The 27,424-nt window shown below is 45.4% G+C and overlaps 1 protein-coding gene across 1 annotated transcript; it reads left to right on the top strand.

The window, feature by feature from the left end:
* The first annotated feature begins 2,588 nt into the window (after positions 1–2,588).
* LOC144119746 (uncharacterized) lies at positions 2,589–26,588 on the top strand. The gene is made up of 12 exons (XM_077652293.1): positions 2,589–2,643; positions 3,601–3,701; positions 4,944–4,959; positions 5,757–5,854; positions 6,774–7,631; positions 9,790–10,018; positions 10,613–10,766; positions 11,777–11,889; positions 13,451–13,586; positions 14,980–15,153; positions 24,462–24,587; positions 26,376–26,588. The coding sequence occupies exons 2-12, from the start codon at positions 3,659–3,661 to the stop codon at positions 26,586–26,588; spliced, it is 2,160 nt and encodes a 719-aa protein (XP_077508419.1). The 5' UTR covers positions 2,589–2,643; positions 3,601–3,658.
* Positions 26,589–27,424: the final 836 nt, after the last annotated feature.

Here is a 27,424-nt window from a genome sequence, read left to right as displayed (position 1 = left end):
GGAAAGTAAAAAAAAGTTCTGGGCGAAAAAAAAAGGAACACCATGCCCAACAGGATTCGAATTACCATCCTCTACATCCCCAGCACACTTCACTAACCGTCACTCTACGACTGCCACACAAAGATGAGGTGTCACTTTTGTGTGACAAAACTCACGCTGTCCTCTCTATTATTTTGCAACTAGAGTGCAAGACGTGGCATGAAGGGGTTATTAGCCTGGTTTATGGAACGGAACTAGAGAACTGGTATTCTACTGATCCTGTGAATCTTGATGTGTACTGCAATAAGCATTGAAACATGTTTTTCTCACTGCGCAAGTATTTTTTGGTACACCTGGAGACCCGGAGCTCTGCCAAGCAAATACCCGTTATTCGTTGCGCAGCTGTACACTGGCTCAACTAGGCAGGTAATTCCATATTTACGTGTCAACTAAACGTGTATCCAAGTACATTGAAAACGCCGAACCAGAGACAGCATAGGTAACCGGTGCTCAAAGCAAGGTAGAGGGCACGAACAGAAAAAGAAGGGGAACATTGCGTGATACAGGCCAAGCGTTTTTTTTCCTTTTTCATGCTCTGGTTCGCATTTGTTATTTGCTTTTGTTCACCTCATTTCCGTACGTTTCAAAAAACACACGCGACCGTATACGAGGCACTGATGAACGACAATGTTTTCAGGAGGCAGATGTATGCTGATACGATGCACATCGGAGCTCCTGTCTGCGCACGAGTGCCGGGTACGTATGTTCACCCGAGACATATGTGTTCGCCCGAGACATTCTCAACGCGTATGAACTCGTAATGAGCCCACATGAGTTCATACGAGGCACATCTCTGACACATGTGATCTCGTATTTAACATGTGTTCATAGGAGGCACGTTTCTCGACACATATCTCATATGAGTTCCTACGGGAAACATATGTGACACATATGACCTTGTATGAAACATTTGTGTTCATACGAGGCAGTTAACTTGACACAAATGACTCATATGCTGCCCATATGAGCTCATACGAGACACATTTTGGACACGTAGAGTTCGTATGTAACATATATCAATTTATACCAGACACATATGAAATCGTACGTGATTTGTCGATAGGGTAGCGATTCCAAATCTGGAATGCTCTCGACTCGAAAGCTATTAAAAGCGTCTTTGTGACAAGGGTAGTAGACTCTCAGTTCTCTGCCGTGCCGTTGTAGAGGTCAGAGTGTTGCAAGCTCGAAGGGCTTCCCTTTTGTAGGGACCCTCCGGGAGTTCTTTTAGTCAGAAGAGCTTGGGCATGCAAATTTGCCGTTCCGGGCAAAGGGTGAGGCAATGACAGCTTTTCACCTGAAATTCTCCTTAGTTCAGAAGATTTAATGCTGACATGCATGTGATCACTTACATATGTGACATATGAAAATATCGGATGGACTCATGTCCCTGATGTCAATGACGCAACGCAGGCCATCTCGAAAGCCTTGATCACTAGAGGTACGACCAGCAAAGCTCGCATGCCAAACAAAAACGAGTTGTAAACCATGTTACCCACCCGTAGACGGGAGAATGGTACGGGAAGTGTAACTGCCAGCTGACGCCGTAGAAGCGCCTTGGCTCAAGTCCGAGTGATCCGTTTTTGCGGTGACCATCAAAAACGCGACGTCTCCTTGCGGCACCGAAGCAAAGGGAACGAGGCAAATAAATTGACTTTTACCCTTTCTCACAGTTATTCTCCTATTCCTCTCTGGATGGTGCTCCTGAATTTCTTTATTCGCAATATTCGGCACGGGTTCTTTGACGCTCATAGAAAGAAAATATGAAGTGAGGCTCTGTACATCCAACATGCATTGCGAAAAGCGTCATGAAGTAACGTATCGTTTCCAAACGTACTTATCGGCAAATAGCAACGGCGTCATTGGTGCCAAGGGACCGAGATGCGCGGGAATGCACGGGAGAGGAGGGACCTTATCTAGTGACCCTACAGAGGAAGATGCGGCCGCGCCACCTGTAAGGCCACTACCTGAACAGTGACGTCACGGCCTCTCCTTAGTTTTTCCTCCTCTATGCTCGGATGGTTAGGACGCTGATAGTGATGCTTTGCAGGGCCCGCGGCGCTCAGTGGACAGTACGTTGGCTGATTCTATAGGAGGTATATCGGACTCCTGCTTTAGTAGTCCATTTTCTTCCAACATCATTAAGGAGGAGTTAGGCTTATGGTTCTTGGTGACTTCAGACATGTGTAAATGTGATAGCAAGAGGAAAGTATGAAATGAGGGAAAGTAATAAGATTATACGCAGGTGCAATCTCAACGCTACTCGTTTTGAATATTAACTCAATCACAACATTACTCCCTCAAAGTCGTAAAAATACGCCTTTGTGGAGATGTTTTCTGAATGTCAGGAGATTACCTCTCCGTAAACTTATTAGCTTTCCTCATTCTATGTTTGCGCTCGGCTGGAATGGAAACGACAAACGAAGAGAAATGTTGTGAACTGTTGAAACTCAGCGAATCAGAAATGGTGAGAAAGACGAAAAGCATTTGCGATATTGGTGATTTTCTGGAGGGACATGCGCTTGCAGCACGCCCGAAGGCTTGCAAAGAAGAAGACATTCTTCGAGTGCCCTTTGTAGCGCTGCGCTAGGCTCTCCTAAGTTCCACGTAAGTACGGCTTGCACTTTGAAATTGCCGCGTCTATACCTCTATCCTTCACGCACATTAGGTTCTAAAGTCAGCCGCGTAATATGGTTCAGGCCTTTGAAGTTTGCGCGAGCCTTAAACTCATAGCTCCGAGTCCGCTTTGAGACTTTTAACCCCATAAAATTAAACCAAACAGATTTCTGCCCTCCAGATTGTCTTTCACGCACTGAGTTGGTATTATTCCAGTCAACATCGTAGTGTTCTCCCCTAGCTTTGAGAGAGAGAAGGGAAGTTTTATAAAACAGCTGTACCCTAAACGTGTCTGACCGCACCCCTGTACACGGACTTCAATTCGCAAAAGTGACTTGAGAAAGTAAGTGTTTCCAATCAACCTCGGTTGCAAATATAAATATACCTGAGTAAAATAACAAACGCAGTACGTAATCAACTTTTATGGTTGTACCGATTCGAGCTAAAAACGCGTTACAGCTACTCCTTTCACTAATTTCAGCACGTAACGAGACAATCTCGGCATGACAACCAAAACTCGATAGGGGACACGTTGCGTTGTTCAGTTGACGAGAGGAACCAAGCAACACCGTGCATATTTTTTTTGTATCTTCAGGATGTTTTTGTAGATGTGCTTGATATGACATCACTGCTAGTAAGCGTTAGTTATCCAGCGACCGTGTCGTTCACCTTCATCGTCCTGTGCAACGCACTGTTCCCGGTTGTCATGTGAAACCAACTAGCCCACAGCAGTATTACCCTTGTGGAATTCTGGGAACTTGCAGGCTGATAGGCAAGCGTAGCTCCGTGTTGTAGGCGTGTTTTAGCGAAGCTGTGTCGTTAAGAGAAAGAAGTGAACGCCAGCTGTAGCTAGCCTCTTGTACCATGGCGTCGTACACTCCCTTTCATAGTCGTTGCTTTTCTAATGGGCATGACCCTTCATGTTTCTACATTAAACCCAATTGCCAGGTACCGCACGTCAGCCCTGAGTCCCCGTTGTCAGGCGAATTTCATCTACGCATCGAAAATGCATGGAAGAGAGGAAGGAAACCCGGAGGCACTGCATGCTGGTACGTGCTTTTTTTGCTAGTAATAACGGTGCACTGGCGTTCGCACACTTTCAATGGTCCACTGGTGAAGACGGGCGGCTTTCGCTGCGGATGACCTTTCTTCTCAGTGGTAATTTTAAAAAAATGGCAGTGCTACAAATACGTGGTACCCTATATCTTAGATTTACAATATTATCTTAAAAAATGCCGTAGTGGAGGGCTCCGGAATAATTTCGACCGCCTGGGGATCTTTAACGTGCGCTGATATCGCGCAGCACACGGGCGCCTTAGCGTTTGTTTTTTGAGGAAAAACGCTCAGGCGCCCGTGTGCTGTGCGATGTCAGCGCACGTTAAAGAACCCCAGGCGGTCTAAATTATTCCGAAGCCCTCCACTACGGCACCCCTTTCTTCCTTTCTTCTTTCACTCCCTGCTTTGTCCCTTCCCTTACGGTGCGGTTCAGGTGTCCAACGATATGTGAGACAGATACTGCGCCATTTCCTTTCTCCCAAAAACCAATTATTACCTGTAATTTTCAGTAATAATAACAAGCAGCTTATCAGTTTAAGCCAAGCAAAGTCTTGATGCGGTTAATGGGGCCAGCGATCACTGTCGTCAACTAACTACGTGCCGACGAGTCACAACCAGTGTGCTTCATGCTCTGTGCACACTCTACGTCGCCAATTTCTGTGGCTGCTTTGAAGCCTTGTTCTGTTAGAGAGGCGCTCTGTCGCTCTGTTTTTCGGTAATATTCTCGTCACAACGCATCAATTATGATATTCATGAATCTGCGCGACGCATACGACTTTGAAACCACAACACCAGGGGCCGTATTCTACAGCTGTCAATTTTTCATTGTCTATTTCGCGTCTATTTGGGCCTCTGCCGTTGGTCGCTCAAATATATGTACACGCGGGTGTCAAGCGTCGGTGGATAGCGACCGGACATCACCAGTGGCTGCCGATGGTTGCGATAGGCAGCCAATGGTGAGGTAAGGTCGGCAATCACCCAGTGTTCGGGTCGCTTTACACAGGTGCTTGTGAGCCGCGGGTATATCTGAGTGATCAAAGACAGAAGACAAATAGGACGCGAAATGGACAAGTGAAAATGGAGAACTCAGAGAATAGAGCCCCAGATACAGTTATTCGTAGTACGATTTTTCAGTTGGCTTTCATCTGTTGAAAAAGAGCACTGAATTATAGCGACTCAGCGTGCTTCGCCACTGTCACAAAAAAAATATTGTGCTTGTTGTTTTGGTTTTGCAGGGTTTGAGCAATTGAAGTAAGTATACAGTCAAAAAACAAGCTGTGACGAGCGTCTCCGCAATGCCACAAAGAGAGCGCTTTACTTTCGTAGAATACAGGATGACCCGGCCTCTTATACAGACTAAAATAAGTGACTCTTGGACGTAGAGTTTTAGTGCAAATCTGTCAGTGGGAAATGAAAGCTTGCTGCGAAAAGACAATCTCCTGCCAAATATCCCAGTCCCTCCATGGCCCCTTGTTACGCTGGCATTTAGGTCTTAGTGTGGTTAAAATGAATACCATTTGTCAATATCACCCAGAGGGAAAAGTGGCCCCAGTGTTTCTCCGGATTTCTTAAACAGTGCGACCATTCCGGGGAGTGCAAACTTCTTATATTACTTATCTAGTGTTAGGTCGAACACGTGAATTCCGCGGCGGAATCGTGACTGTGCCGTAGGTGAATATAGCAATCAGGTGTTGTTATCATGTTATGTATCTTTACGCAAGTAGCTGTATGGTACTGGAGTTGTCTGGAAATTCTAATCGCTTTCTCTAGCGTTGCATCTGTAAAAGTCACATTCTTATCCATTAATAATTACTTCCTTCCGAACAACAGAAAAGCCAAATAAGGAGACGTGCACATTCCAGGGAATTGAATACCGCAGCGTCTACTTTCCTGAGCGCTTAGTAACTTTCGTATGCTGCACAGTATAACGCTGTTCAGCGACTATGCAGATATTTCAGTCCAAGTTGCCGGAATATTTATAACTTCCGGAATTCATTTTGGCTTATGTCTATCAGGTGTACGTGCCAATCATTTCTTTCGCCTTCCAGGCCCCGCCCACATGGATTCAACCCTTTAGTGTACGTCGCCCTTATCGTCAGCGCCGCGGTGCTTCTGGTGGCAGGTGCATGGGTGGCAATTCAAGCAGGTACGCGGATACGAATCTTGCATCAACAAGCTTCATAAATTATTTTTAGTGTTGTTGGTAAATGCATTACTAGACTGTGCATAAGTGTAGACCTTTCGGCGAGCATGGGCGAGGTAACGCCCTTGAGAGCTTTGAATTATACTTACTGGCTACCACCTCTGAAGCACACAAAATGGTTGAAAAATTTGCTAACGCGCCAGGCAGCATAATGTTTGTTGGTAAAAAAAAGCAAATAACAGCAGCCCTGCCGACCAGCTCTTACAGCGGTAAGCTCTCAATGCTTTGTTAGTATGCGTAATGTCAAGGCGGAACGTGACTTCTTTTGCTTCCCGATAAGGGCGCACGTATTCTGGCAATAAAAGCGATTATCATAAGCCAAGGGCTACTTTTCTCACTAGCCTAGAATCAGTAGCACGATCGAAAAACGACTAACGGGGCGCTAACAGCATCGGCAATGCAGATTTTCGTTATGCACGGGAGCACTCTGCGAAGCCCACTGCCATCGTCAAGGCAGCCCACTAGAGTAAAAACTGAACTTATCACCTCCGCATCTTATGTTTGCGGCGGTTGTTCTTGCCAATAGTGACTTTTTATTGTCTTCAAGAATAGACTATGCGCCCGCGGATTGTCCCTTCGAACTGAGTGAATCGCTAGGTGTTCTTAACTACGCTTACAAAAAGAGAACGAATACCAGAGCTAGCAGTCCATGGTAAAATTACGATGAATTTCTACATAACAAAATGATATTTTGAATAGCGTTCTACATTGTGAAGTCCGCCTCTTTTACGGAAGTTTTACTTAATGGATAATTGGGTAAAGCCATCAACCAGCAAGACGAGAACCCATCTGACTCAAAACAAATTAAGGCTGGCGTTAAAAAGTGTCTGTTTTTAATTAAATCGGTTGCCCTTGTTCACAGATGTCAACCAGCCAGGTAGGGCAACAGGTGTGGACGAGTCTGATGCCGTCATCAACACGATAGCTCCAAGACAAGGTGGCGAAGAGAAGCCAGCTTTTAAAATGCACACTAGTTCAACCAAGACCGTCGCCATTTTTCCATCTACCGTCGAAAGAGTGCCGACAACAAAATCACTCCCCGGGAAGTACAACACGATACCGTACAAGCCATCAAGTACAAACGATGTCACCGCCGGCGCAGCTACATCTGAAGCAGACACAAATTCATCTGCAAAGGAACCGTCATCCGCAAAAGAATTTCAAACAGAGTCTCAGACGGTAGCTTCAATATCTGCGGAAGGAACGCAGTCAACAACGGAATTGTTCGTGAAAAGTATGAATGAGACGAAATTTCCCCAAACTATATCTTCTAAAGCTCATGACAGTGACGAAACTGAATTTGCAGGGGGAAAGGAATCTCCTGCAATCCCTTCACACTCGAATGAGCTTTCAACTGTGCCAGACGATGGTAACGAACTGACGAGTGAGATTCACACAGAGACAACGTCACGCACTGAAGCGGCCGGAGATGTGAAGCTGTCAAATGTGACTAGTTCCACTACAGCTGTGATTGATCGTCGCTGGCTAAATACCGACGAAGGAGCATCACGGAGTGTAACGTCGTCAGGTGACCGAGAATCTGCGGAACTTACTACTGAAAGAAAAATTAATGTTGAAACAATCGCGGCATCGCAGTCCACTAAAACCACGGACGAAATTACGACCGGGACGGAGTCTGCGTCTACCATGACGTCCAGCACTGTGGTCACCACCACGGCGTCGACCGCTTCTGACAGCAGCTCGCTGGCCATGGCAACAGGTGAGTGAGGTGCACTAGGTCTTTTTGCAGGCTCTCTATATAGCGATGAATCCCAAGAAATAAAGAACGGCGTCGGCCCTTTTGTCATAATCATTGCATGAAATGCGGCAGTTAGACACAAGGATTGGACATACTTCGCAAGTAGTTTTCCAAGGACCATTACCTTAAACGACTGTCAAATAAGCATGCTTTATCGCCCCTTCTTAGGAGACAACAAACGAACAAACTGAACACAAATAACAATGTAGCGCGCTGCATATTTATGTTCCGGCCTCTGCGGGGCTTCCAATGTGTATATGTCACCAACTCGTCTCTCCTTCACTGAAGTGATCCAAGGTTTTACTCTCTACTGCTTCTAGCTACCATCATGAAAAAAAAAGGGCACAGAGCTAGCAAAAAGTGTCATTCACTGGTGCGGGTGTCGAAATCGGGCGGTTTAATGGGAATAGCGTCAGATATGAGAAGTGGTGGCTCTTCTGTTGTTTGGTAAGATACATTTGAAAATTATTTGCGCTAAGAAGAGGGGTCAAGGAAGACAGACGAAGAAGTTAGCTCTCCATATACATGTGCTCTATTCTTTGCACCGTATGTTTCTTAGCGTTACTATTTCGCGAATTAATGTAATGCATATGTTGTTTTTAGAAAAATAGGACCTGACGGCCTAGTTTTTTATTACCATCTCTTGCTTCGATGAATTTCTCGTGCTAACAATGCGCAAAACTGGAAGCGGTGACCATTCGGCTTTTCTCTCAGCAATGCCATTCGCCTGAACTTCTCTGGGTTTATCTCTGAGTCGGTCACTGCTTCGCAAGGAAGAGAGCTTGTAGTTGCGGCACCCGCTCAAACGCCATACTTCCGCATACAGGCATACTCCTGCTCTTCATTAAATATATCATGCTTTAAGCAGATCAAGCTTATTATTTCAAACTAGTCCAGTGGGTTTATAAAAATAGGCTGCACACAATACCTGTCGACAGTTACACTTCATACCCAATACGTAGACCACACCATCTAAAGCCCGCTACAACAACTAGTTACGGAAGGCAAACATTGAATTATCAAACGATTAATATATTAAACAGTGATAACTTTAACGCACAATACACACAATCCTTCCACAACTTCAAAAAGGACTGCAAAAAGCTTTTAGTGGGCAGTGACATTGCTTTTTAATTTTGTGTAACGCGCTCATTCCTGATAACACATGTACCCTTCGTTATGTTGCATTGTTATTTTATTTCTATGTTATTATTTATATTATATGTTATATTATGTTATGTTGTTTCGCTCAACGCTTGTAAAATAAATTTGCCATTGTTTCAGCACTTCCACAGTGCATAAGTCTAAGCCTTCTCCTCTTCTGAAATGTTCATATGCACTGAGTTATTCACTGCATATGCTATTTATTTTCGGACCAGTGAATTCTATGGTTTTCTCTTCTTTGTTGACTTCTGATGTAAGCAGATTTCATTGTTACATAATACTTATTGTTTATGCATCTTCTGCCTTTTCAAAGTATAGCATGTTCATGAAAAAGTAATGCTTTGAAGACATGCGTCCTGAATAATTGAATTTTTCGTTGCGGTCTGCTGTGGGTTGAAGATATGTTTGGCAAATGTGAGTTTCAATGATATGTCATGCTGCCATGAACTGTAGGGGCGCAAAGGCTCTGTCAGGCGTTGTGCCTTTTCCGCGAAACAATAAACAATCAATTCAATAATGACCTGGATGCACATCACTCTCACGACTTAAACATTCACATTCTGCTCCTATTATTGTGTAGCATCTTGCAGATTTAGCGTTCTTCGCTAAAGCGAAAACTTACATGGGCATAGTATTTAGTCGCTAAGCAAGCCTGCTACTGCAACATTGTACATAATTTGGCCTCGATAGTACCTTTACATAAGAGTTTTTCATTTATTCCAAATTACGTGATATGAACCAGCTTTGTGCGGTTGCAAAAATGTGGAACTGAATTGACTCCGAGCGAGTACCATGGCTTCCCCATGGTATGACGAATTGGTTTTTCATTCTTTGATAGCAGTGGAAGAGAACACGGGCAGACGAATGTCCATGCTAACAACTTAAGTTTCCTTCGCCTTTTTGAAAACGATTTTGGGGCAAAACGTTTTGCTAACCGGCTGCTGTGTTTTTGCAGCGAAAGCCCTGGATCCTCAAGCACTCCTCTGCACTTACGGTGCCAAGACAAACGCATCCACGTTGTTTCCCGGAGACGGCTTGTGCGACTTAATTTTTTTCGATTCCGCGTACAAGAACGACAGGAACTTCCCCACGGACAGCGAAAACTTCGGACTGGACCTGCAGCATTTCCTCTCCGTGACGCCTAAATACACAAAGTCTGCGTTCGGCGTGGGATTTGCCTTCGAGTGGGTACCCGCTATTAGACAGCCTAATCCTCCAAGTTGCGTGCGAACGTGTTGCTATGGAACTTTATAACACGAAGATGAATGACAGCCGCTACGCCTGCAATTTTAGGTTTTTCTGGCGAATTTAGCTGTAAGGATTGTCTACCGCTGTCAAGAATTGGGGGTCTGGCGTACCAAATAATACCGCGCGAATATTACTGCAAGCCCAGAAGATTTGGATAAATAATGTTTGTTTACGCGACTGTCTCCATATGCCACACGATGCTGAATATCCAAGCTACACTGGGAAATTTGAGTGTTGGTGACTCCCGACTGATTTTCTCAGGCCGACAGATGGCGCTAGTTGGTGACGTCCAAAAGTTATCTATCTTTATTGTTTTTCTGTTTTTCCTTAAAAAACTTTTTTTCTGCCGGATAAATCAGTCATGACTTTGCGCTTGTTGTGTTAGCTTCCCGTCCTTGTCTGTGCGTGCGCAGTACCCTTTGTTGAAATTTTCTATTGGCCTTTACTGAACTCGCATGGTTACAGTCTAGATTATCATGCTTTTCCAGTTGTGAATGTAGCAACGTTTTTTATATACCAATTCGTTTCAGATACCGCGGCACTCTGACGCAAGATCTCACACGGACGGAACCAGTGCTGCTGGAGGTGTTCTGGAAGCATGGTGTGTTCAACTTCGGCATCCTGGACGTTCCAGTGTTCGGCCTCAAGCCATACTACATGGACGATGTCTTCATGTGCCTCAAGGTGGGACGCAGCACTACTGAACACTTTTGCTTTAAGATAAAAACTACTCTGGCCATGGCTTTTTCTACCTAATTAGTGTACAAGGTCTGCATAGTCGCGCTCTCCAGAGAGGCCGTTGCAGCTATTGCTGATAATACAGCACATTTTCTTCTCATATAATAATTTTACTTGATGACCGCTGTACGGTAAGAATTCCATATGTAATTAAAAACTGGGCAACGAAGAGATCTATTCCAAAAACCATATGTCACACAAGTCCAGGTTTCTTAGATATAAATTTTGAATACTGGAATATTGTAATCTACTGTTATGGAAATATTGAGGAATAGTCTATTCTTCCGATGCGTAGCAAAATCTTTCTTTTAAAGTTTGTCCATCTCTCATATCAAGAAGTTACGTAAGAATTTTCTAGAAAATCAATTGGGAAACTTTTGATTCTTGCGAAAACGTTAATCGCAAAAAAAAATGCGCACATACCAAGGGGAGGTCTCCCGATGTTTATGTTATTATAGTGAAATTCTCAGATATATGGAAGCAGGCGCTCATAAATTATTTGCTCTGAACAATGCGCTTGTCCAAAACTTCGGGGTGTGTGTAATGTCGGTTGTCTGCATGTGCCGATTCAGCAAACTGGATACTATGTTACATACCAATGTGTTTAGTCGTCTCTCCTGATAAGCACGCAAATCAGAGGATGAATACGAAAGTAATGCTCTCTGATTATATTGTGTTGTCTCAGGATGCCACAAGCAGATATATTAGCACGATAGTGTTGTTGGAGCTTGCCTGAAAATGTTAACTTGTTTTATACAAGACAACGCAGATGGTAGCCTAAGAAAATGGGCACGCTGTCGCGTGCAGACGCCCACTGGACCTGCACTTTTCCGCGAAAAGTATTTTTCTGCGTGGTTTGTATGTTTCTATTTCGCGTACACATGGTCACACTTAAGGAGATGTAAATGTGGTTGGATGGAGATAAATGTGATCATACCCGTTTTCTTTGCCTGCAGACATTGGACGCGCTCTCGCAGAGTCAACGAGAGTCTGGAAAGGCTGCCTACGTCGTCCTGAGCGCTGTTCCCTACAACGCTGGCTGGGTGAACTACGTGGCCGAGAAAATGAAGTGAGGAGAGCTAGCCAGTATAAACACAGGACATTAGTGTACGCAACAGCGACGAGATGTCAGCCACAGTCGCTAGTCATTGACTGTTGAAGGAAGGACGAGCCTTTACAAGAAAAGGCAGAGCTTTACTGACGGCTACCTAATCAAAGCGATGGACTTTAAAATACTTGTTGGGTGAGACACTGGTGGCCAGGCTCGCCGCTGAATCACAAGCTAAAAGCTATTTTCACATTTCTTAGAGCTCAAAATGCTTCCACAGGCTTGCTACAAATGCATTAAATCCAGTGAAATATGAAATTTTACTGAGAGCCCCATTCGGAGGCCTTTATGCCTACGGCCATGCTGTCGCGTGAATACATTATGTTCGGGCGACTTTCTTTCCGAAGCCAGGGTTTAGATATTTTCGCGTTCGTATTCCTTGTTTTCAACCACCGTCCGTGCTTTCACCTTCTGTTCTCTTCTTTTGCTGCTTATCTTGTGAAAGGAATAATATCTTCCGTCGCGAGCCAGCACGGTTTCCTTGCACTTCAGCTCTACTAGCGTCCTTGTTGCACTGTCAATTTCTTCAAAGATATACTGACCAGCTGCACAGCTTATACTTTTGCCTCTACTGGTCTTACTGGACCTACAACATCACGTTGTTGTGCAAACTGTCAACCACTTTTTGTTCCCGTATCCAGACGTGTCTAACGAGGAGTTAATCGATCCAATCACACATATGTTCTTGAAGAAAAGGCTGGGAAATCGAAAAAAAATAGATTGAATAACACTACCAAGATAAGTGTGTTAAGGAATACCCGCATGATGAAACATCTTTCGAATCTTCTAGTGGGGTGCCAATAAGATTACGGTGGTTGTGCTATGGATATATAACCGCTTTGTATAAAGAGGTTTCTCATTCCATTATAAGGGCATCGAGCGGCAACATGAGGTGGCTAGCATAAACTGCCTTTCACGTGACTTGAGCCAAGTCCAGATTGTGGCGCACGTTTTTCATTTTGCGCATGAAGGTGATAACATACTTTCAGGCCTGCCCTGATAGGGGCAGCCGCTCACATCGATACGGCCATCGCGTACTCTTCGTTCCTTGAAAACGAGGTAGTACAACTGAGCAGTAGCGTTGTGTTTCTTATTTATATTTCACAGGCGCTTTTAAATGCGAAAAAAAGTGAATGCACCAAAAAGTGAATGCGCTTTTTCCGAGCCCCCCCCCCCCCCCCCCCTTCTTCCCTCACCTCATGTTTTTTCTAAACGCGGTTGGACCGACAACGAATGTATTAATTTGGATGAGTTATCTAACCTAACTACTGAGTAAACTTATTAAAAGAATACTCTGATCTGTGCAACTTGACTACAAGCAATATAAATTTGGCTTAGCCAAGATGCAGACTGCAGTGCATCTCACTTTTTGAAGCCTTGCCTCAATTTTCGCGAAGAACTATATGCGTGTCGCATATTCGTGTCACATAAATATGCTGTAACTTCTGTGAACTTCTGAAAATGCAAACCTGGCTTTTATTTTCATTTCTTCTTTGTTCTTCCTCTATCCACGAACACACAGAACAGTGTACCAGCCCGACTTGTTCGTGTCGCAAGGCCACTACACCTACGGGGACAACGAGGCGATCACGTGCGCCGTTGTTCCACCTACCTCCTTATACCGACCCAGCAAGCTTCTCGGATACGCTCACGACTTGGTGGGAACCATTCATCCTCACCCAGAAGAATAATTGTGGCCTATTTTTCTCTTCCTTTGGCTTTGCTTTGCTAAAGTAGTTACATTGGTTTTGGCTTTGGCTTTGCTAAAGTAGTTACATACACCCTGTCGCGTCGTCACGCCGTTTGCGCGGTCTTCCTATTGAGTATCAGTTCATTCCGAGGTTATAATCAATCCATGTCTGCGTAGGCAAGTCATTTTCAGATGTGAGTTAGTTCCTTAAGGTCTAAATTTTACTTGAACCAGGAAGTAGTCTGGGAAAGCAGTTATACGTTCATGCTAAGATCGATGTACCCCGAACAATGTAGCCGTTGGCCTGATTGACGAACTTCTTCAACGAGGTGATGGATCGTTTTGCTTTTACGAAACACGCATGTCACCATTAGGATTTAAGCTCTTTCAGGCGAAACCTGCGCTGCTCTCTACAACTCTAGCACATTTCACTCTTAAATGGTCATTTTCATCGTCTACATCGTCATCGTTCATTGTGATAGTCTACACCGTTTCTACATTGATATTTTCTATTGTTTTCTTATTATTTGCATGGTTCCTTTCTCTTTCAATATTCTTCGTAAAGCACTGCTAAACTTCTAAGTCGTTATTGGGCTCTTCACAATAAGTCAATAAATAAATAAATAAATAAATAAATAAATAAATAAATAAATAAATAAATAAATAAATAAATAAATAAATAAATAAATAAATAAATAAATAAATAAAGTATGAGGCGAGAAGCCCGTACTAACGCACGTTAGAACACACGCATCTCCCGTGCTGCCTGAAGTATCTTAATCTGGGGTTTTCCTCGCTGGTTTTTTGCTTTCCTGCGTGACGAAAGTGTTAACGCATAGCTGCTATGCGTTAACTAAGCGGCAGCTCCTGTAGAAGGAGGCAGCTGCTGTAGGTACTATTACCATCTACAGGAGCTGCCTCCTTAAGCAATAGCTCAGTGAAAAATAATTTATTTTTTCAGGAAGTTGGCATAGAGAATTGCACATTCGAGCTTATTTTACTTGCTCTCATAAGATGAAAGTCTATAGGACAAAGTATCAGGTAGTGGCGATGGCAGCTGCCACCTCGAGTTCTACTCTGTCAAATTTAGCCAGATAATTAGTGACACAAGAATCAAGTATCCATGTCTCTGTGCGATGCAGTCTTGGAGACTGAGTGCTGAGACTGTTAACAGCAAAGAAAATGCAGTGGTTGTTCCTATATTATACTGAAAAGTCGACAATCGCACGACACTGCAGCAAGTAAAGCGCAGACTCACTTGTTCTTGATCGTGCTAAAGCAAAAAAAAATAATGAGAATGATAAGACCGCGCAACATATTGGTCATGAAACGCCCTACAGCGATGCTTTCGTGCGTTTCAGAACACAGCGGCGTCGGCACTGCGGCAGCTGGAGACCCAGGGCGCGTCCACCCGCTGGTCCATATCAGTGGGCATGAAAGGACGACTAGCGGCGCCGTTGCCTAAGTTCCCTCTCGAAATATTCTCCCCCTGCACCCAGAATCCGATAGCGCCGGCATTCGACGCTTACACTGAGGTGAGATGCGTCCGATCACACATTGCTTCAATTTGCGACTTTCTTCAGGGTGAAGAGAGCACAATTCTGTTTGTCACTTTCTGAGAGCGTTGTTGTAGCTTTACGGGAAACGCTTTAATTTTGACTCATGCCCTTCTGGAAAAGGTCAAAGATAAAAGTTCTTCGCTTCGGCCGCCCCATAGTTTACGATAGCAGTAACACCGTCGGTTTCCTGAACCTTCGAAAGCTTTGATTTTTATATATATCTGTACTCGTAGGCAAATGCTGCCGTAAATCATGCGCGTAAGATCCCACATAATTGCTACAGTGGCACAGTTCGCAGTCCATTTGGTACGGGGTGATGATTCATCGATACATACAAATGAACTGCTGTAAACATGGCCGTTTGAATAATTGCATTGGTTGGTGAGAAGCTGCGTTCGATATCACTGCAGTTCCCTGAATAATATGGAAAATTAGGTCTTCTGAGTGATCGGCATGTATATACGAACTTGCGCACTTTCCGGCGAGTCACGACAGATGACGGCCGAGAGCACTGACGGTTCCATGGCGTATAGCGTGCATACTGTGCTGAAGTAAGCAACAATATAAATACACCCAACTAAAAGGTTTAAAATGGTGTGTACTTTTAGCTCACAGCGAAGATGGACGCGTCAAAAAGCGCGAGATTTTGATGTCCCTCAACTAGAGCTGAATGAAGCATGCAAGTGCAGTAAACTAAAGGCCGCAACACGTACAAAAATGTCCTAAGGCCGGCTATAGGTAACTGGCCCAAATAACTATAGACCTTTCCTATGACTGTCTAAAGCTTTAGTTTCAGGCGGAAATACTTTTTTATAGACAGCTAAAAAGAATTACATGGTCCCATATCTATAGCTCTAGCGACACAGATTTCTCAATAGCTGACAATAAGCAGAGCTTTGGGTGTGTATATATCGATATAGCTTTTTTCGTAAACACCCATAGGCCGTTTTTGTATAGGAATGCTGCTAACAAATTAGAACGCGAATCAAGGCCATTCCTTCTCTTACTAGGAAACCCAACGCCACAGCGAAAGAGCGCGCGTGCTGCCGAAGCGCTCAGGCGCTGCATTAAGTACTTACCCTATCATCATCACATCAGGCTGACTACACCCACTACAGGGCAAAGACCTCTCCCTTTCCTCTCGAATTAACCATGCCCTTTGCCAGCTGCGCCCACCCTATGCCTGCAAACTTCCTAATCTCATCTGCCCACCTAACCTTCTGCCGCTCCCTGCTACGCTTGCCTTCTCTTGCAATCCACTCCGGTTATCTTGTCTTCGCATTACATGCCCTGACCAAACCTATTTCTTCCTCTTGATTTCGACTATGATGTCATTAACAGGCTTTTGTTCCCTCACCCACTCTGCTCGCTTCCGGTCTCTTAGCGTTACACCTATCATTTTTTAGCGATAGGTACATTACGGTAGCATTAGGAGCCTTCGTGGCTTTGCCGCTACGCTGTCACGTGGTTGGTCAAGTGGTGCGGAGCAGCTGCCGTCGGCGAGGCGCCGTGGCTGATCACGTTGTTCGTCACGTGGTTGGTCACGTGACCAGCATGTGGTGCGGAGCAGCTACTGTTGCCGGCGAAACCGAGCTGCACAGCTGTGCGCATGCGCCGTGTCAAGTGGGACGAAGATGAAGGAACGCCCAGCGAAACGGAGCGGCGAAAGACTGACAATTTGCAATTAAACTGAGCAAGTTCCACTCGGCCAGCTGTAGCTATCGCGTCACTGCAGGTTTAATAAGAGCTAAACCACCGCCAATTTTTTTCTTTCCATAGGTCGCTGCGTTGTCCTTAACATAAGCTGAACACTTTTCGTTAGGTTCCACGTCTTTGCCCTAGGCGAGTACCGGTAAGATACAGCTGTTGTACACTTTTCTCGTGAGGGATATTGGTAACCTGCTATTTGTGATATGAGAGAACCTGCCATGTGCGCTCCACCCCATTCTTATCCTTCTACTTATTTCCCTTTAATGATTCGGATAAGCTGTCACTACTTGCCCTAAGTAGACGTATTCTCTTAGCACTTCTTGCACCTCGCTGCCAATTGTGAACTGCTTCTCCCTCGCTAGGCTGTTGAACATTACTTCGGGTTTCGGCAGATTAATTTTTAGCCCCACCGTTCTGCTCTGTCTGTCTAACTCATTGATCATGATTTGCAGTTCATCTCCTGAGTGCCTCAGCAAGGCAATGTCATCAGCGAATCGCAGATTATTTAGGTACTCTCCAATAACAATTATCACTAACTTCCCAATCCAGGCCTCGGAACACCTCCTGTAAACAGGCGGTGAAGAGCATCAGCGAGATCGTGTCTCATTGCCTGACGCCCTTCCTTATTGGAATTTCATTGCTGACTTTATTGAGGACTACGGAAGTTGTGCAGTTGTATATATATATATATATATATATATATATATATATATATATATATATATATATATATATATATATATATATATATATATATATATATATATATATATATATATATATGCTAGTATTTTGAAGTATTTTGACATAAGGCTCGTCTACACCCTCATTCCGCAATGCCTGTATGACTGCTGAGATTTCCACCGAGTCAAATGTTTTCTCGTAATCATTGAAGGCTATATATAGTGGTTGGTTATATTCTGCAGATTTCACTTTCACCTGATTGAATCTATTATGACGTATAATAAACCAATGAGCAGGTTAGAATCCTCAGTACGGAATGCGTACTCAGACTGCACCAGCGAAAACTGGAGATACTGATTACATGGTAAAGGGGAGCAAGTTGGCTTGTTTTAAACTACCATGATTAGCTGCACTAATACCCGAATAATTTGAAAAGGATGGTTCAGTTCTCACTACATGGAGGCTTTGATCTTTCACCCAGAAAAAAAAAAAACGAGCCTTGTCCATGCGCTCCTTTTAGAGCGACGGCTTTTTAGAGAAAGCCTTCCGCGGTCATCAGTGTGACTCTTATCACATCAAATGACCCCAGCATGAGGCCCCACCCACAGCCGCTTAAATTCGGCGCGCAGCGGGGTGACTACGACCGCCTCATTCGGACCGAGAGAGCGTAACGGCCGAAATAAATAATAAACTTGTCTCTAGACGCTGCTGTTTTAGGTCAATCGAAGTTCGGACGTTCGGAATAGCAGTCCTTTCCAGACGCCGCAGCTCCGTGGATAAGCAAGAGTACTTTGTTGGCTAATACTGAAAATGGCAGGCAGCCGCCGCGGTGGCTGAGTGGTTATGGCGCTCGGCTGCTGGCCCGAAAGACGCGGGTTAGATCCCGGCCTTGGTGGTCGAATTTCGATGGAGGTGAAATTCTAGAGGCCCGTGTCCTGTGCGATGTCAGTGCACGTTAAAGAACACCAGGTGGTCGAAATTTCCGGAGCCCTTCACTACGGCGTCTCACATAGCCTGAGTCGCTTTGGGACATTAAACCCCCATAAAACCATAAAATGGTAGGCGGCGCTGGCAGAATTGTCTTTTGGTATGAAATACTTTCTTGATATGACATTCAGCCAGGCTTGCCGAATATTCTGATCTGGCTTAATTCCATGCAAATTAATAATAAGTTAGTTTTTTTTGTCCTCTTGCAGTGTAGTACACATCAGTAAGGCATCTTTCAGAAGGATGCGGTTGAAGGCATGCAGGTCGAGCGTTAAGTCCCAGTATGAAAAAAGAAATGACCGGCTGTGTTGCGTCCAAGCGCCGCAATTGCTACAAAGACCCAGGGACGATAACATTGTAATAACACGCCTAAGGACTGATACACTGGTAGTACAACGTCTCTGTAACGCACAAATTAAGCGACTTTGCCGCGATTCCTAGGGCCGCGAACATAGAAGTGGTAAGTGTAAGAGCTTGCAGAAAGGCTTAAAATATGTGGCCACCATGTTATCTATTTTCACACATTCACATTACGTGAATACTGTTGCGGGAAAGAATATATTTACAGCTATGTACACCAGCGAAGGAACAGCTACGAGCGGCACTCAGAACACAGTCAGAACTTCATTGTCGTCTTCTTCTTCGTCCACCCGATCACTCGCTCAGTCTCGTCGTCGTCTTCCCGCTTCAGGACCCCCGGCTGATGAGACGCCGTCTCGGCGTTAGAGTGGCGACGTACGAACGTCGTGACAAGGTTTTAGGCGGCAGGCATGGGCGACGTCGGTGGAGGGGCCGGAGGACTATGGCGAGCACGGAAGGGGTGCAATTTCATAGTTCAAGTCGGTGACACGGCGCGCCACACGGTAAGGGCCCCGGTAGTGAGAAAGGAGCTTCTCGGAGAGACCGACGCTGCGTGACGGCGTCCAGAGGAGGGCGAGTGATTCGCGTTCATATTCGACCGCCCGGTGATGGCTGTCGTAGGCGGACTTCTGGGAAGCTTGTGAGGCACGGTGACGACTACGTGCTATTTGGCGCGCCAGCGAGGCCTGGGCGATGGCGTCCTGAGCGTAAGCAGTGGTGGAGATTGAAAACGACGACATGAGTGTGTCCAAAGGCAAGATGGGATGCCGACCAAACAAAAGCTAGAAAGGCGAATAGCCGGATGTGTCATGCCGTGAAGAGTTATATGTTAAAGTCACATAAGGCAAGGCAGCGTCCCAATCTCGGTGGTCTGGCGAGACGTACATTGCTAACATGCCGGTGATCGTGCGGTTGAACCGTTCCGTAAGCCCGTTGGTTTGTGGATGGTAAGCTGTCGCGAGCTGGTGCTGCGCGGCACACGAACGAAGAATGCCATTAATCACTCGGAAGAGAAAATAACGACCACGGTCGGTGAGCAGTTGACGAGAGGCGCCATGGTGATGAATGACGTTTTGGAGAAGAAAATCGGCGACAACGGTAGCGCAGCTGGTAAGCAAAGCACGCGTGATGGCGTACCGAGCCGTATAATCAGTTGCGACAACGATCCACTTGTTGCCGCAGAGGGACGTGGGAAAAGGGCCAAGAAGCTCGAGGCCAACACGGTGAAAAGGTTCCGGAGATACGTCGATGGGTTGTAGGAGACCGGCAGGCAAACTGGAGGGCCTTATCCTACGTTGACACAGGTCGCAAGCGGCAACGTAACGGTTGACGGAACGATACAGGTCAGGCCAAAAGAAGCGGTGCCGCACTCGAGCGTACGTGTGGGACACGCCAAGGTGGCCGGCTGTCGGCAGATCGTGCAATCTTCAAGGACAGAAGAGCGTAGATGTTGGGGTATGACGAGCAGCAATGGAGGACCATCGGAGCGTAGATTGCGGCGATATAAATTGCCATTCTGGAGCACAAAACGTTGCAGAGACGGAGATCGGTTAGCAGAGCGGAGGCCATCGAAGATAGGGCGTAAAGGTGAGTCGTGGCGCTGTTCGTTGGCGATATCGGTGAAAGCTGTGATAGCTAAGAGGCAGGTCAGGGTCTCAGAGTCGTTCTAGGTCAGGTGGCTCCACAGGGTACCGGGTTAAGCAGTCAGCGTCCTGGTGGCGACGACCGGACTTGTACACTACATAGTATGAATATTCTTGGAGGCGCAAAGGCCTGCGACCAAGGCGACCGGTGGGATCTTTTATTGAAGACAGCCAACAGAGAGCGTGGTGATCAGTGACAACAGCAAATGTGGTGCCGAACAGGTACGGGCGGAATTTAGCTACAGCCCAGACAAGGGCGAGACACTCGCGCTCAGTAATGGAGTAATTTTGCTCTGCGGCGGAAAGTAGGCGGCTGTCATAAGCGATGACGCGAACTTGTCCCTGTTGACGTTGGGCTAGCACGGCACCGATCCCATATCCGGAGGCGTCGGTGCGAACCTCTGTGGGAGACGACGGGTCAAAATGGGCTAAGATGGGTGGAGAGGTTAGCAATTGAACGAGGGAGGAAAATTAGTGCTCTTGAGCGGGGCCCCAGGTAAAGGGGGTGTCGTTCTTAAGAAGGTCGGTGAGTGGGCGAGCGATGCCGGCGAAATCTTTGATAAAACGGCGAAAATATGAGCACAAGCCGACAAAGTTGCGCACATCTTTCGACGACCTAGGAAGAGGAAACTCCTTGACGGCTTGAATATTGACTGGATCTGGGCGGACACCCGAAGCGTCAACCAGGTGTCCGAGAATAGTGAGTTGGCGGCGACCGAATATGCATTTCGATGAGTTCAGCTGGAGTTCGGCGTTACGGAACACTGTCAGAATACTGGAGAGGCGTTCGAGGTGCGTGGCAAAAGTAGGCGAGAAAACCACAACATCGTCAAGGTAGCAGAGGCAGGTCGACCACTTAAAGCCGCGAAGAAGGGAGTCCATCATTCGTTCACAGGTAGCCGGCGCGTTATAGAGTCCGAATGGCATGACTTTAAATTAGTATAAGCCAACAGCCGTCACGAAGGCGGTCGTTTCGCGGTCCTTTTCATCAACGGAAATTTGCCAGTACCCCGATCGAAGATCAATTGAAGAGAAATATTTAGCGCCGTGGAGGCAATCTGATGCATCATCGATCCTCAGGAGAGGATATACGCGTCCTTTTGTGTGATGCGGTTTAGGTGCCGGTAATCAACGCAGAAGCGCCAGCTGCCGTCCTTTAATTTACCAGCACAACTGGTGAAGCCCAAGGGCTTAACGAGGGCTCAATGATGTCTTTCGTCCACCCGTTCACTCGCTCAGTCTCGTCGTCGTCTTCCCGCTTCAATACATAACTTGACTACTAAAATATGGCCAGCGTCCATAATGAAAGGACAGCGTAGAAATCGGTATTATATGGCAAACATTCAGTTTTCATATCAAATAGTAAGTGCGCCAAATTCATTGAAGGAGAAATAGCGAAAGTGATTATTCAAGACTGGTGCTTACACGTGGAAATAAATTTCTCAAAGAATGTGCTATGCGATGGACACAGCTCTGTAGGCACCCTGCCTGCAACTCGATCGTAATGCGTTACAAAGATTATAATGCAAGGACGACCCGTCAGTACTCTAGGACATAATATCAGTCAGTGTAGATAATCGGAGCTGCCGAAACACTCTTTTGAGAATCAGCACGCAAGATCAAACATGCGTCTCCACTAGACGCGGGCCTCCGCGGTGCTCCGCGGTCGGAGGTTTATCGGAGGTATAGTATATTCTAGGCACTATATCGGAGGCACGGCAGAAGAATATTTTTCTTCCACCGTGATCGGAGGTGAGGTGACGGCGATGCCTCGCGTCGCGCGTAGGAACTACCCCCATTACAAATTTCCTCACGTCCACGTGCCAAATTGAACAGCCACAGAAACCCTCGCCATGCCGTCGATCTAGGCAATCTTTGTTCTTGGTGGCCCCACGAGATGGCGCGGTGGGTGCAAGCGTTGGAGACAGCGACGCGCTGATGAACGAAAGCAAGAGCAAGGATGGGGAGGACAGCGACGAAGGCGCACGGAAGAGCTTTCGCCAAGTTTAAGGATTTGCGGAGCTATACGGTAAAGATTTCATGGCCGACGATTGAGTCAAGCGAGAGGGTGAGAAGACGGATGTGCTTGCTAGGCGGCAAGATTGCATTGTTAATAATTCGCTCATGGGGAAGAGGTGGTGAGATAAGCCCATGCACTAGCATTCTGTGTACCAACCAGTGGGCACACATGTCCCTACGCCTTTCGGATGTCATGTGTACGGACTTTACTCTTCGGGTTTTCTGTTTTGAATCTATACGGTGGGCTTTTTCGATGTTTATTTCCGAGTACATATTTCGATTTTTTCCTGCGAGTATTATTTCCTGCGGATTAATGGTTTTTTTCGACAATATCATGTTGTATTCCAGTGCGATGAAAAGTCGCTGTGGGGCTTTCGTAAAACATAAGTGATGATTAATAACTTGTAAAGCACTTATTATGGTGCTTGCGGAAGCAGCTCCTATTGCAGACAAAGAACGTAGCGGGAGTTAAATTGTGGAACTGGTTGGCAAAAAACCAAACGGAAGTTGATTTCTGAACGGTGGGTTGAATTGTTACCGCTAGGTCGTCGCTCAAGCTTGGAGCAATAGGGCGGGCATCAGGTAGTCCGCGTGTTGACAAGAGTGATGGAACTGCCACCTAAGCTTCGAGGTAACAATAAAATTACCCTTTTGTGTCGGTTACGTACGGTTTCGAGTACCCTTACATGCACGGGAGCTACTTATCCAAGTAACTGTCCAAGATGGTCCGACAGTAAACAGCGCAACGCTAGCAGACGACATCCGGCAACGATGTGAGTCCCCCATCCTGCAACGGCGTGTAAGGTATCGGAGCAGTACCTGAATGGACACAGCTACGACACTTAATCTAACTGTGCACCATTGTTTTCTCACCTTATCCATAATTTTTTTCCTTTGCCTGAGTGTAACAACACATGGGGGCCGACGGCGTGCAAGTGAAAAATACTGACTTTTCTTGGTTAAAATTAAATAAAAAATGAGTTCGGCTTAATTTTACCCGTCTAATCGGATTTTACCGGGGACCTTTAGCTATACCTTTAAATGTAATATTTAAGTCGACTTGAATTTTTTTCGCTTTAAGTGGAAAGCGCGAACATATTTCGAGAGGCGCATCTACAGGAGCTGGTTGGCGCTGTTTGAAGCATTCGCTATGGATATGACTGAGTACTGACATCACGACTCGGATGTAAGGAGCGGTTTGAGAGATCGCAGATTCTAGGAGGCACTGCACGCTAGCGCTTTGTGAATTAAGTTCTCGCTCAGTTTAGAGATTCACGTAGTTATGTCGGAAGCAATGTGCAATTTTTTTCTCTACATTGGAAGACGGATATATTCGCTCTATCTTAAGTCTAAACCGGTTATGCAATTGCTAACAGTTTTACCAGTGCAATTCAACATTGTAGTTGTGGTGTAATAAATATGCTACAGTAGCAGAATTGCGCTCTGAGTTTTAAAACGCCAGAAGGGGTCAAATGTGGCAGGCAGAATGCAGGCCCGCACAAAATAGCGGGTTATTGCCGCACTCCTTGCCAGACTCCTCATCTCGCTGCGTCAGCTCCCTCTCTGGGATCATATAATGATGCGATGTAAAAGCCCTGGGCCTCCTCCAATCTGCACAGTCCGTTTATTAATACTGTCGGCTCTATGGCAAAATTACGGCTGGTATTATTTCACAGGATAGCACAAACGACCTCTCTTAATCGCATTGTCATTACCCTTTTCAGCCCGGCTCTTAAAGACGTGCGATGAATGGATTTTCATCTTCTCATCATGTTTTTGCAATACAAACGGTGTCATGTCGATGCTCGCTGAATTCTTGTTGCCTCTAATTCAATACAACGCAAACATTATCTTAATAGAAGCTTTGTTGTCCCGATCCAGGTCTGCAACAATCAAGACCTCTGGCAGAAGCCCGCTTATGACACAAAGAACCACGCCATGCTGTCTAGGAACACCAAAAGAAATATGATGTTTGTTTATGACAACGAAGAATCCCTCTGCAGAAAGGTAAACTTCAAAAACATGGGCATAACGCCAAATACAGATCTTCGAATGTTTAGGGTTTGTGAATTGATGAAAAATTGCAAAACTGTTTAGGTGCCAGCGAGCTTTCCTCCTAACCTCCTTTAAAGTAATAAAGTGTTACGACTCGCTGCAGGGAGAATTTATTTCTTTTTTTTCCTTCACCTTGAATGCGTGCTCGGCTCCACAACCTTCTTTGTTCTGCTTGAAACACACAAATCACCCACAACTCAACACGACGGCTTTTGCAGCGATTTTAATTTGAATGGCCGAAAAAAAAAGGAAAATATTTCCAATCTAAACTTGGAGCCCAGTGAACGTATGGTCCAATGACTGGAGCTCTAGACAACTGGCAACCTATCTTCTTGTAGGCTTAGTGGGGATCATATCCGGTGTACCTATGAGAGTGGAAAGTGAGGGCTAGTAAACTTATCTATTTGTCTTTTCTTCGAAAGAGGATGAAAGGACCACGCTCCCTTGAGAGAGGAACATCAAACTATGGTCTTCTTGCGTGTTCTGTTCGGTTTAGGGTCTATGAAACTTAGTAAATGGAGTACAACAGCTAGGAATTCTCCTCCTTTTTATGTTCAAATTATGCGAGGGAGTTACGCTTCGGCGCAATGCTTTCAGATTGTCCGGAGTTGTAGCCATTCTTTTCCTTAATCTACCTCCCTGTTATCTATACTATAATGTCAGGTGTGCAGCCTGACATTTTCTTAATTGTCTGCACCCGGTACATACCTTCAAGAGTCAAAATGTGCAGCCAACGCATAAAAATGTGCGTGCATGCATAGGCCTAGTATCACAAAACCTCGTTATGCAATGTGCGTTGGGAATTTCATGCCATATCCGGCGAAATTAACATGAAAATATTGCTTATTTCGCACTTTTACATGCACCACAAGGCGAAAAATGTCAGTGTTTACACATGTGGGTTCAACTTACTATAGACCGAAAATTACGGTGTATAAATGTAACATTTATAACATGATCGTAACTCCAGCGGAAGTGTAAATTGCACGTACATTGTACATGCGAACAGTATACAGCGTACTAGTTGCAGAATAGAACATCCCTGTTTGATCTTCTTCGGTGCAACGCGAACCTTGCACATTCCTTTGCACAATCACTGCCCTCAAGACTCCATCCAGTTCTATTGTTAGTACTGCCTTATCTTTTATCATTCTCTCTCATACCATCGGCTACCTTTGTGTCCCTGTGCATCAAAGCCTGCATTTCTTCTTGTTACTCCAGCAAGTTGGCTATAAGCAGTTCGTCCAGACTTCAATGATGGTACCTTCATGAGCATGCCTCTCTTGTTTCATTAAAGTCTCTCCTATTCCTCTTCATGAGTATGGCTATTAGAGCAGCTCTTAACTTAGCGAGCGTGTTTACACCCGTTGGAAGCATCTGAAAAGACTGCCTTACTAAGCCTACAAAGTATATGTGAACCACGTTAAGGGTGAAAGTCGTAGTCATTAGAAAGCATCAGGAATACCCTTCTATGTATGTAGTTGCCCTTGGCTGGATAATTAGATGTACCCCTCTTATTTTGCTCCTGCTCTCAAGTATTACCGCACCTTCGTAATCGAAGTGGGGGCTGTCTGTTTTACAAACAAATGTCTTGCAACATCACTCGCAAGCAAACCACAATTTTGTGACATCTAACTATATCGCTCGGAACATGCAACATTTTATACTGCTCGATGAAAATATTGCGCACATATTGCCCTCTCATTACGGATGCAATGCCCGTTTTATCGTCTTTTCCAGCTATGTCGAGTGAAGGCCAACTACACGAAACTGCGTTTCGGCCTAGCTGCATTCGACCTCGACTACGAGGATTATACCAACTCGTGCCGCCATGAAAACAAGTTCAGCGCTTTCAGCCGTCTGCAGACACTGCGAAAGCTGGTTGATTACTTCAAAGATCATTTCAGCGCCCCGTTTGACGAATCCGGCTGTGTCGGCCTAGTGCCGGCGTAGAGGCAGCACTAGATTTGGTCATTAAATAAAAATTTATTCTGTTATCAATACGCATTGAATAAACCAATCAACGCCTATTGCATCCAGTATAGCTGGGCCATGGAAATGCGAAAGTGCCTAATCAGTTCCGCCGACTGCTGATGTGGTCGTGTCCAGTTTTGGTAGGGCAATTTTAAAACCACTGGTTCAATGCCGGCACTTAAGTGCCAGAGTACTGTAGTGAGCACATGCTGCCTGGGACAGTTCACTGTTATTTTTTTTTATGGGACCCCATAAGTCTACAGCAGACTCACGAAGAAACCTCAAAGCAACGCGGACAGTCCAGACACCCAGCTCATCGCGACATTGATAAATGTGGGCCAGCCATGAGACGCAGCTTTGGCGACGAAATCCTATGGCTTTGGAACCAAGCCGCTTTGCTTGAGATATAATGTGGGCACTCAGAATAACACTGAATATAAGTTTTCCGGGCACCGTGTTAACTCTACGATTAATTTATAAATTCCAAATCTCGGCGTTGCGTAATGTCTGATGCGTTGTTCCTGAAATTCAAAAATTACTTGAATGACGCAAGTTTTGCGAGTGATACTTAATTTTCAAATCGAGGGCAGACTTACCACGCTGAGCCTGACGATTGACAGAAACGTGATGTGCTCGCCATATCCCTGATATCATTATGTAATGTGCCATTAAATATAGGAACTATGATCATAGAGCAAGCTTAGGGAAATTCTATTACATCCCTTCCGACTCCCTGGTTGCGGAACCCCATATAAAAATTGTGCCAACCAGCGGCCACTTTTCTTAGCTTAGAAGGTGGATGATGGCGCGCCTGG

The sequence above is a fragment of the Amblyomma americanum genome, chromosome 2 (assembly GCF_052857255.1).
Source record: "Amblyomma americanum isolate KBUSLIRL-KWMA chromosome 2, ASM5285725v1, whole genome shotgun sequence".
NCBI lineage: Eukaryota > Metazoa > Arthropoda > Arachnida > Ixodida > Ixodidae > Amblyomma > Amblyomma americanum.
This window is presented reverse-complemented; position numbering and strand designations above follow the sequence as displayed.

Excerpts from the sequence above, each read along its gene's own strand:
- LOC144119746 (XM_077652293.1), top strand. The coding sequence starts at position 3,659 with ATGCATGGAAGAGAGGAAGGAAACCCGGAGGCACTGCATGCTG. Across the intron at positions 7,632-9,789 it reads CTCGCTGGCCATGGCAACAG|CGAAAGCCCTGGATCCTCAA; the intron begins GTGAGTGAGGTG and ends GTGTTTTTGCAG. Across the intron at positions 13,587-14,979 it reads TCGGATACGCTCACGACTTG|AACACAGCGGCGTCGGCACT; the intron begins GTGGGAACCATT and ends CGTGCGTTTCAG.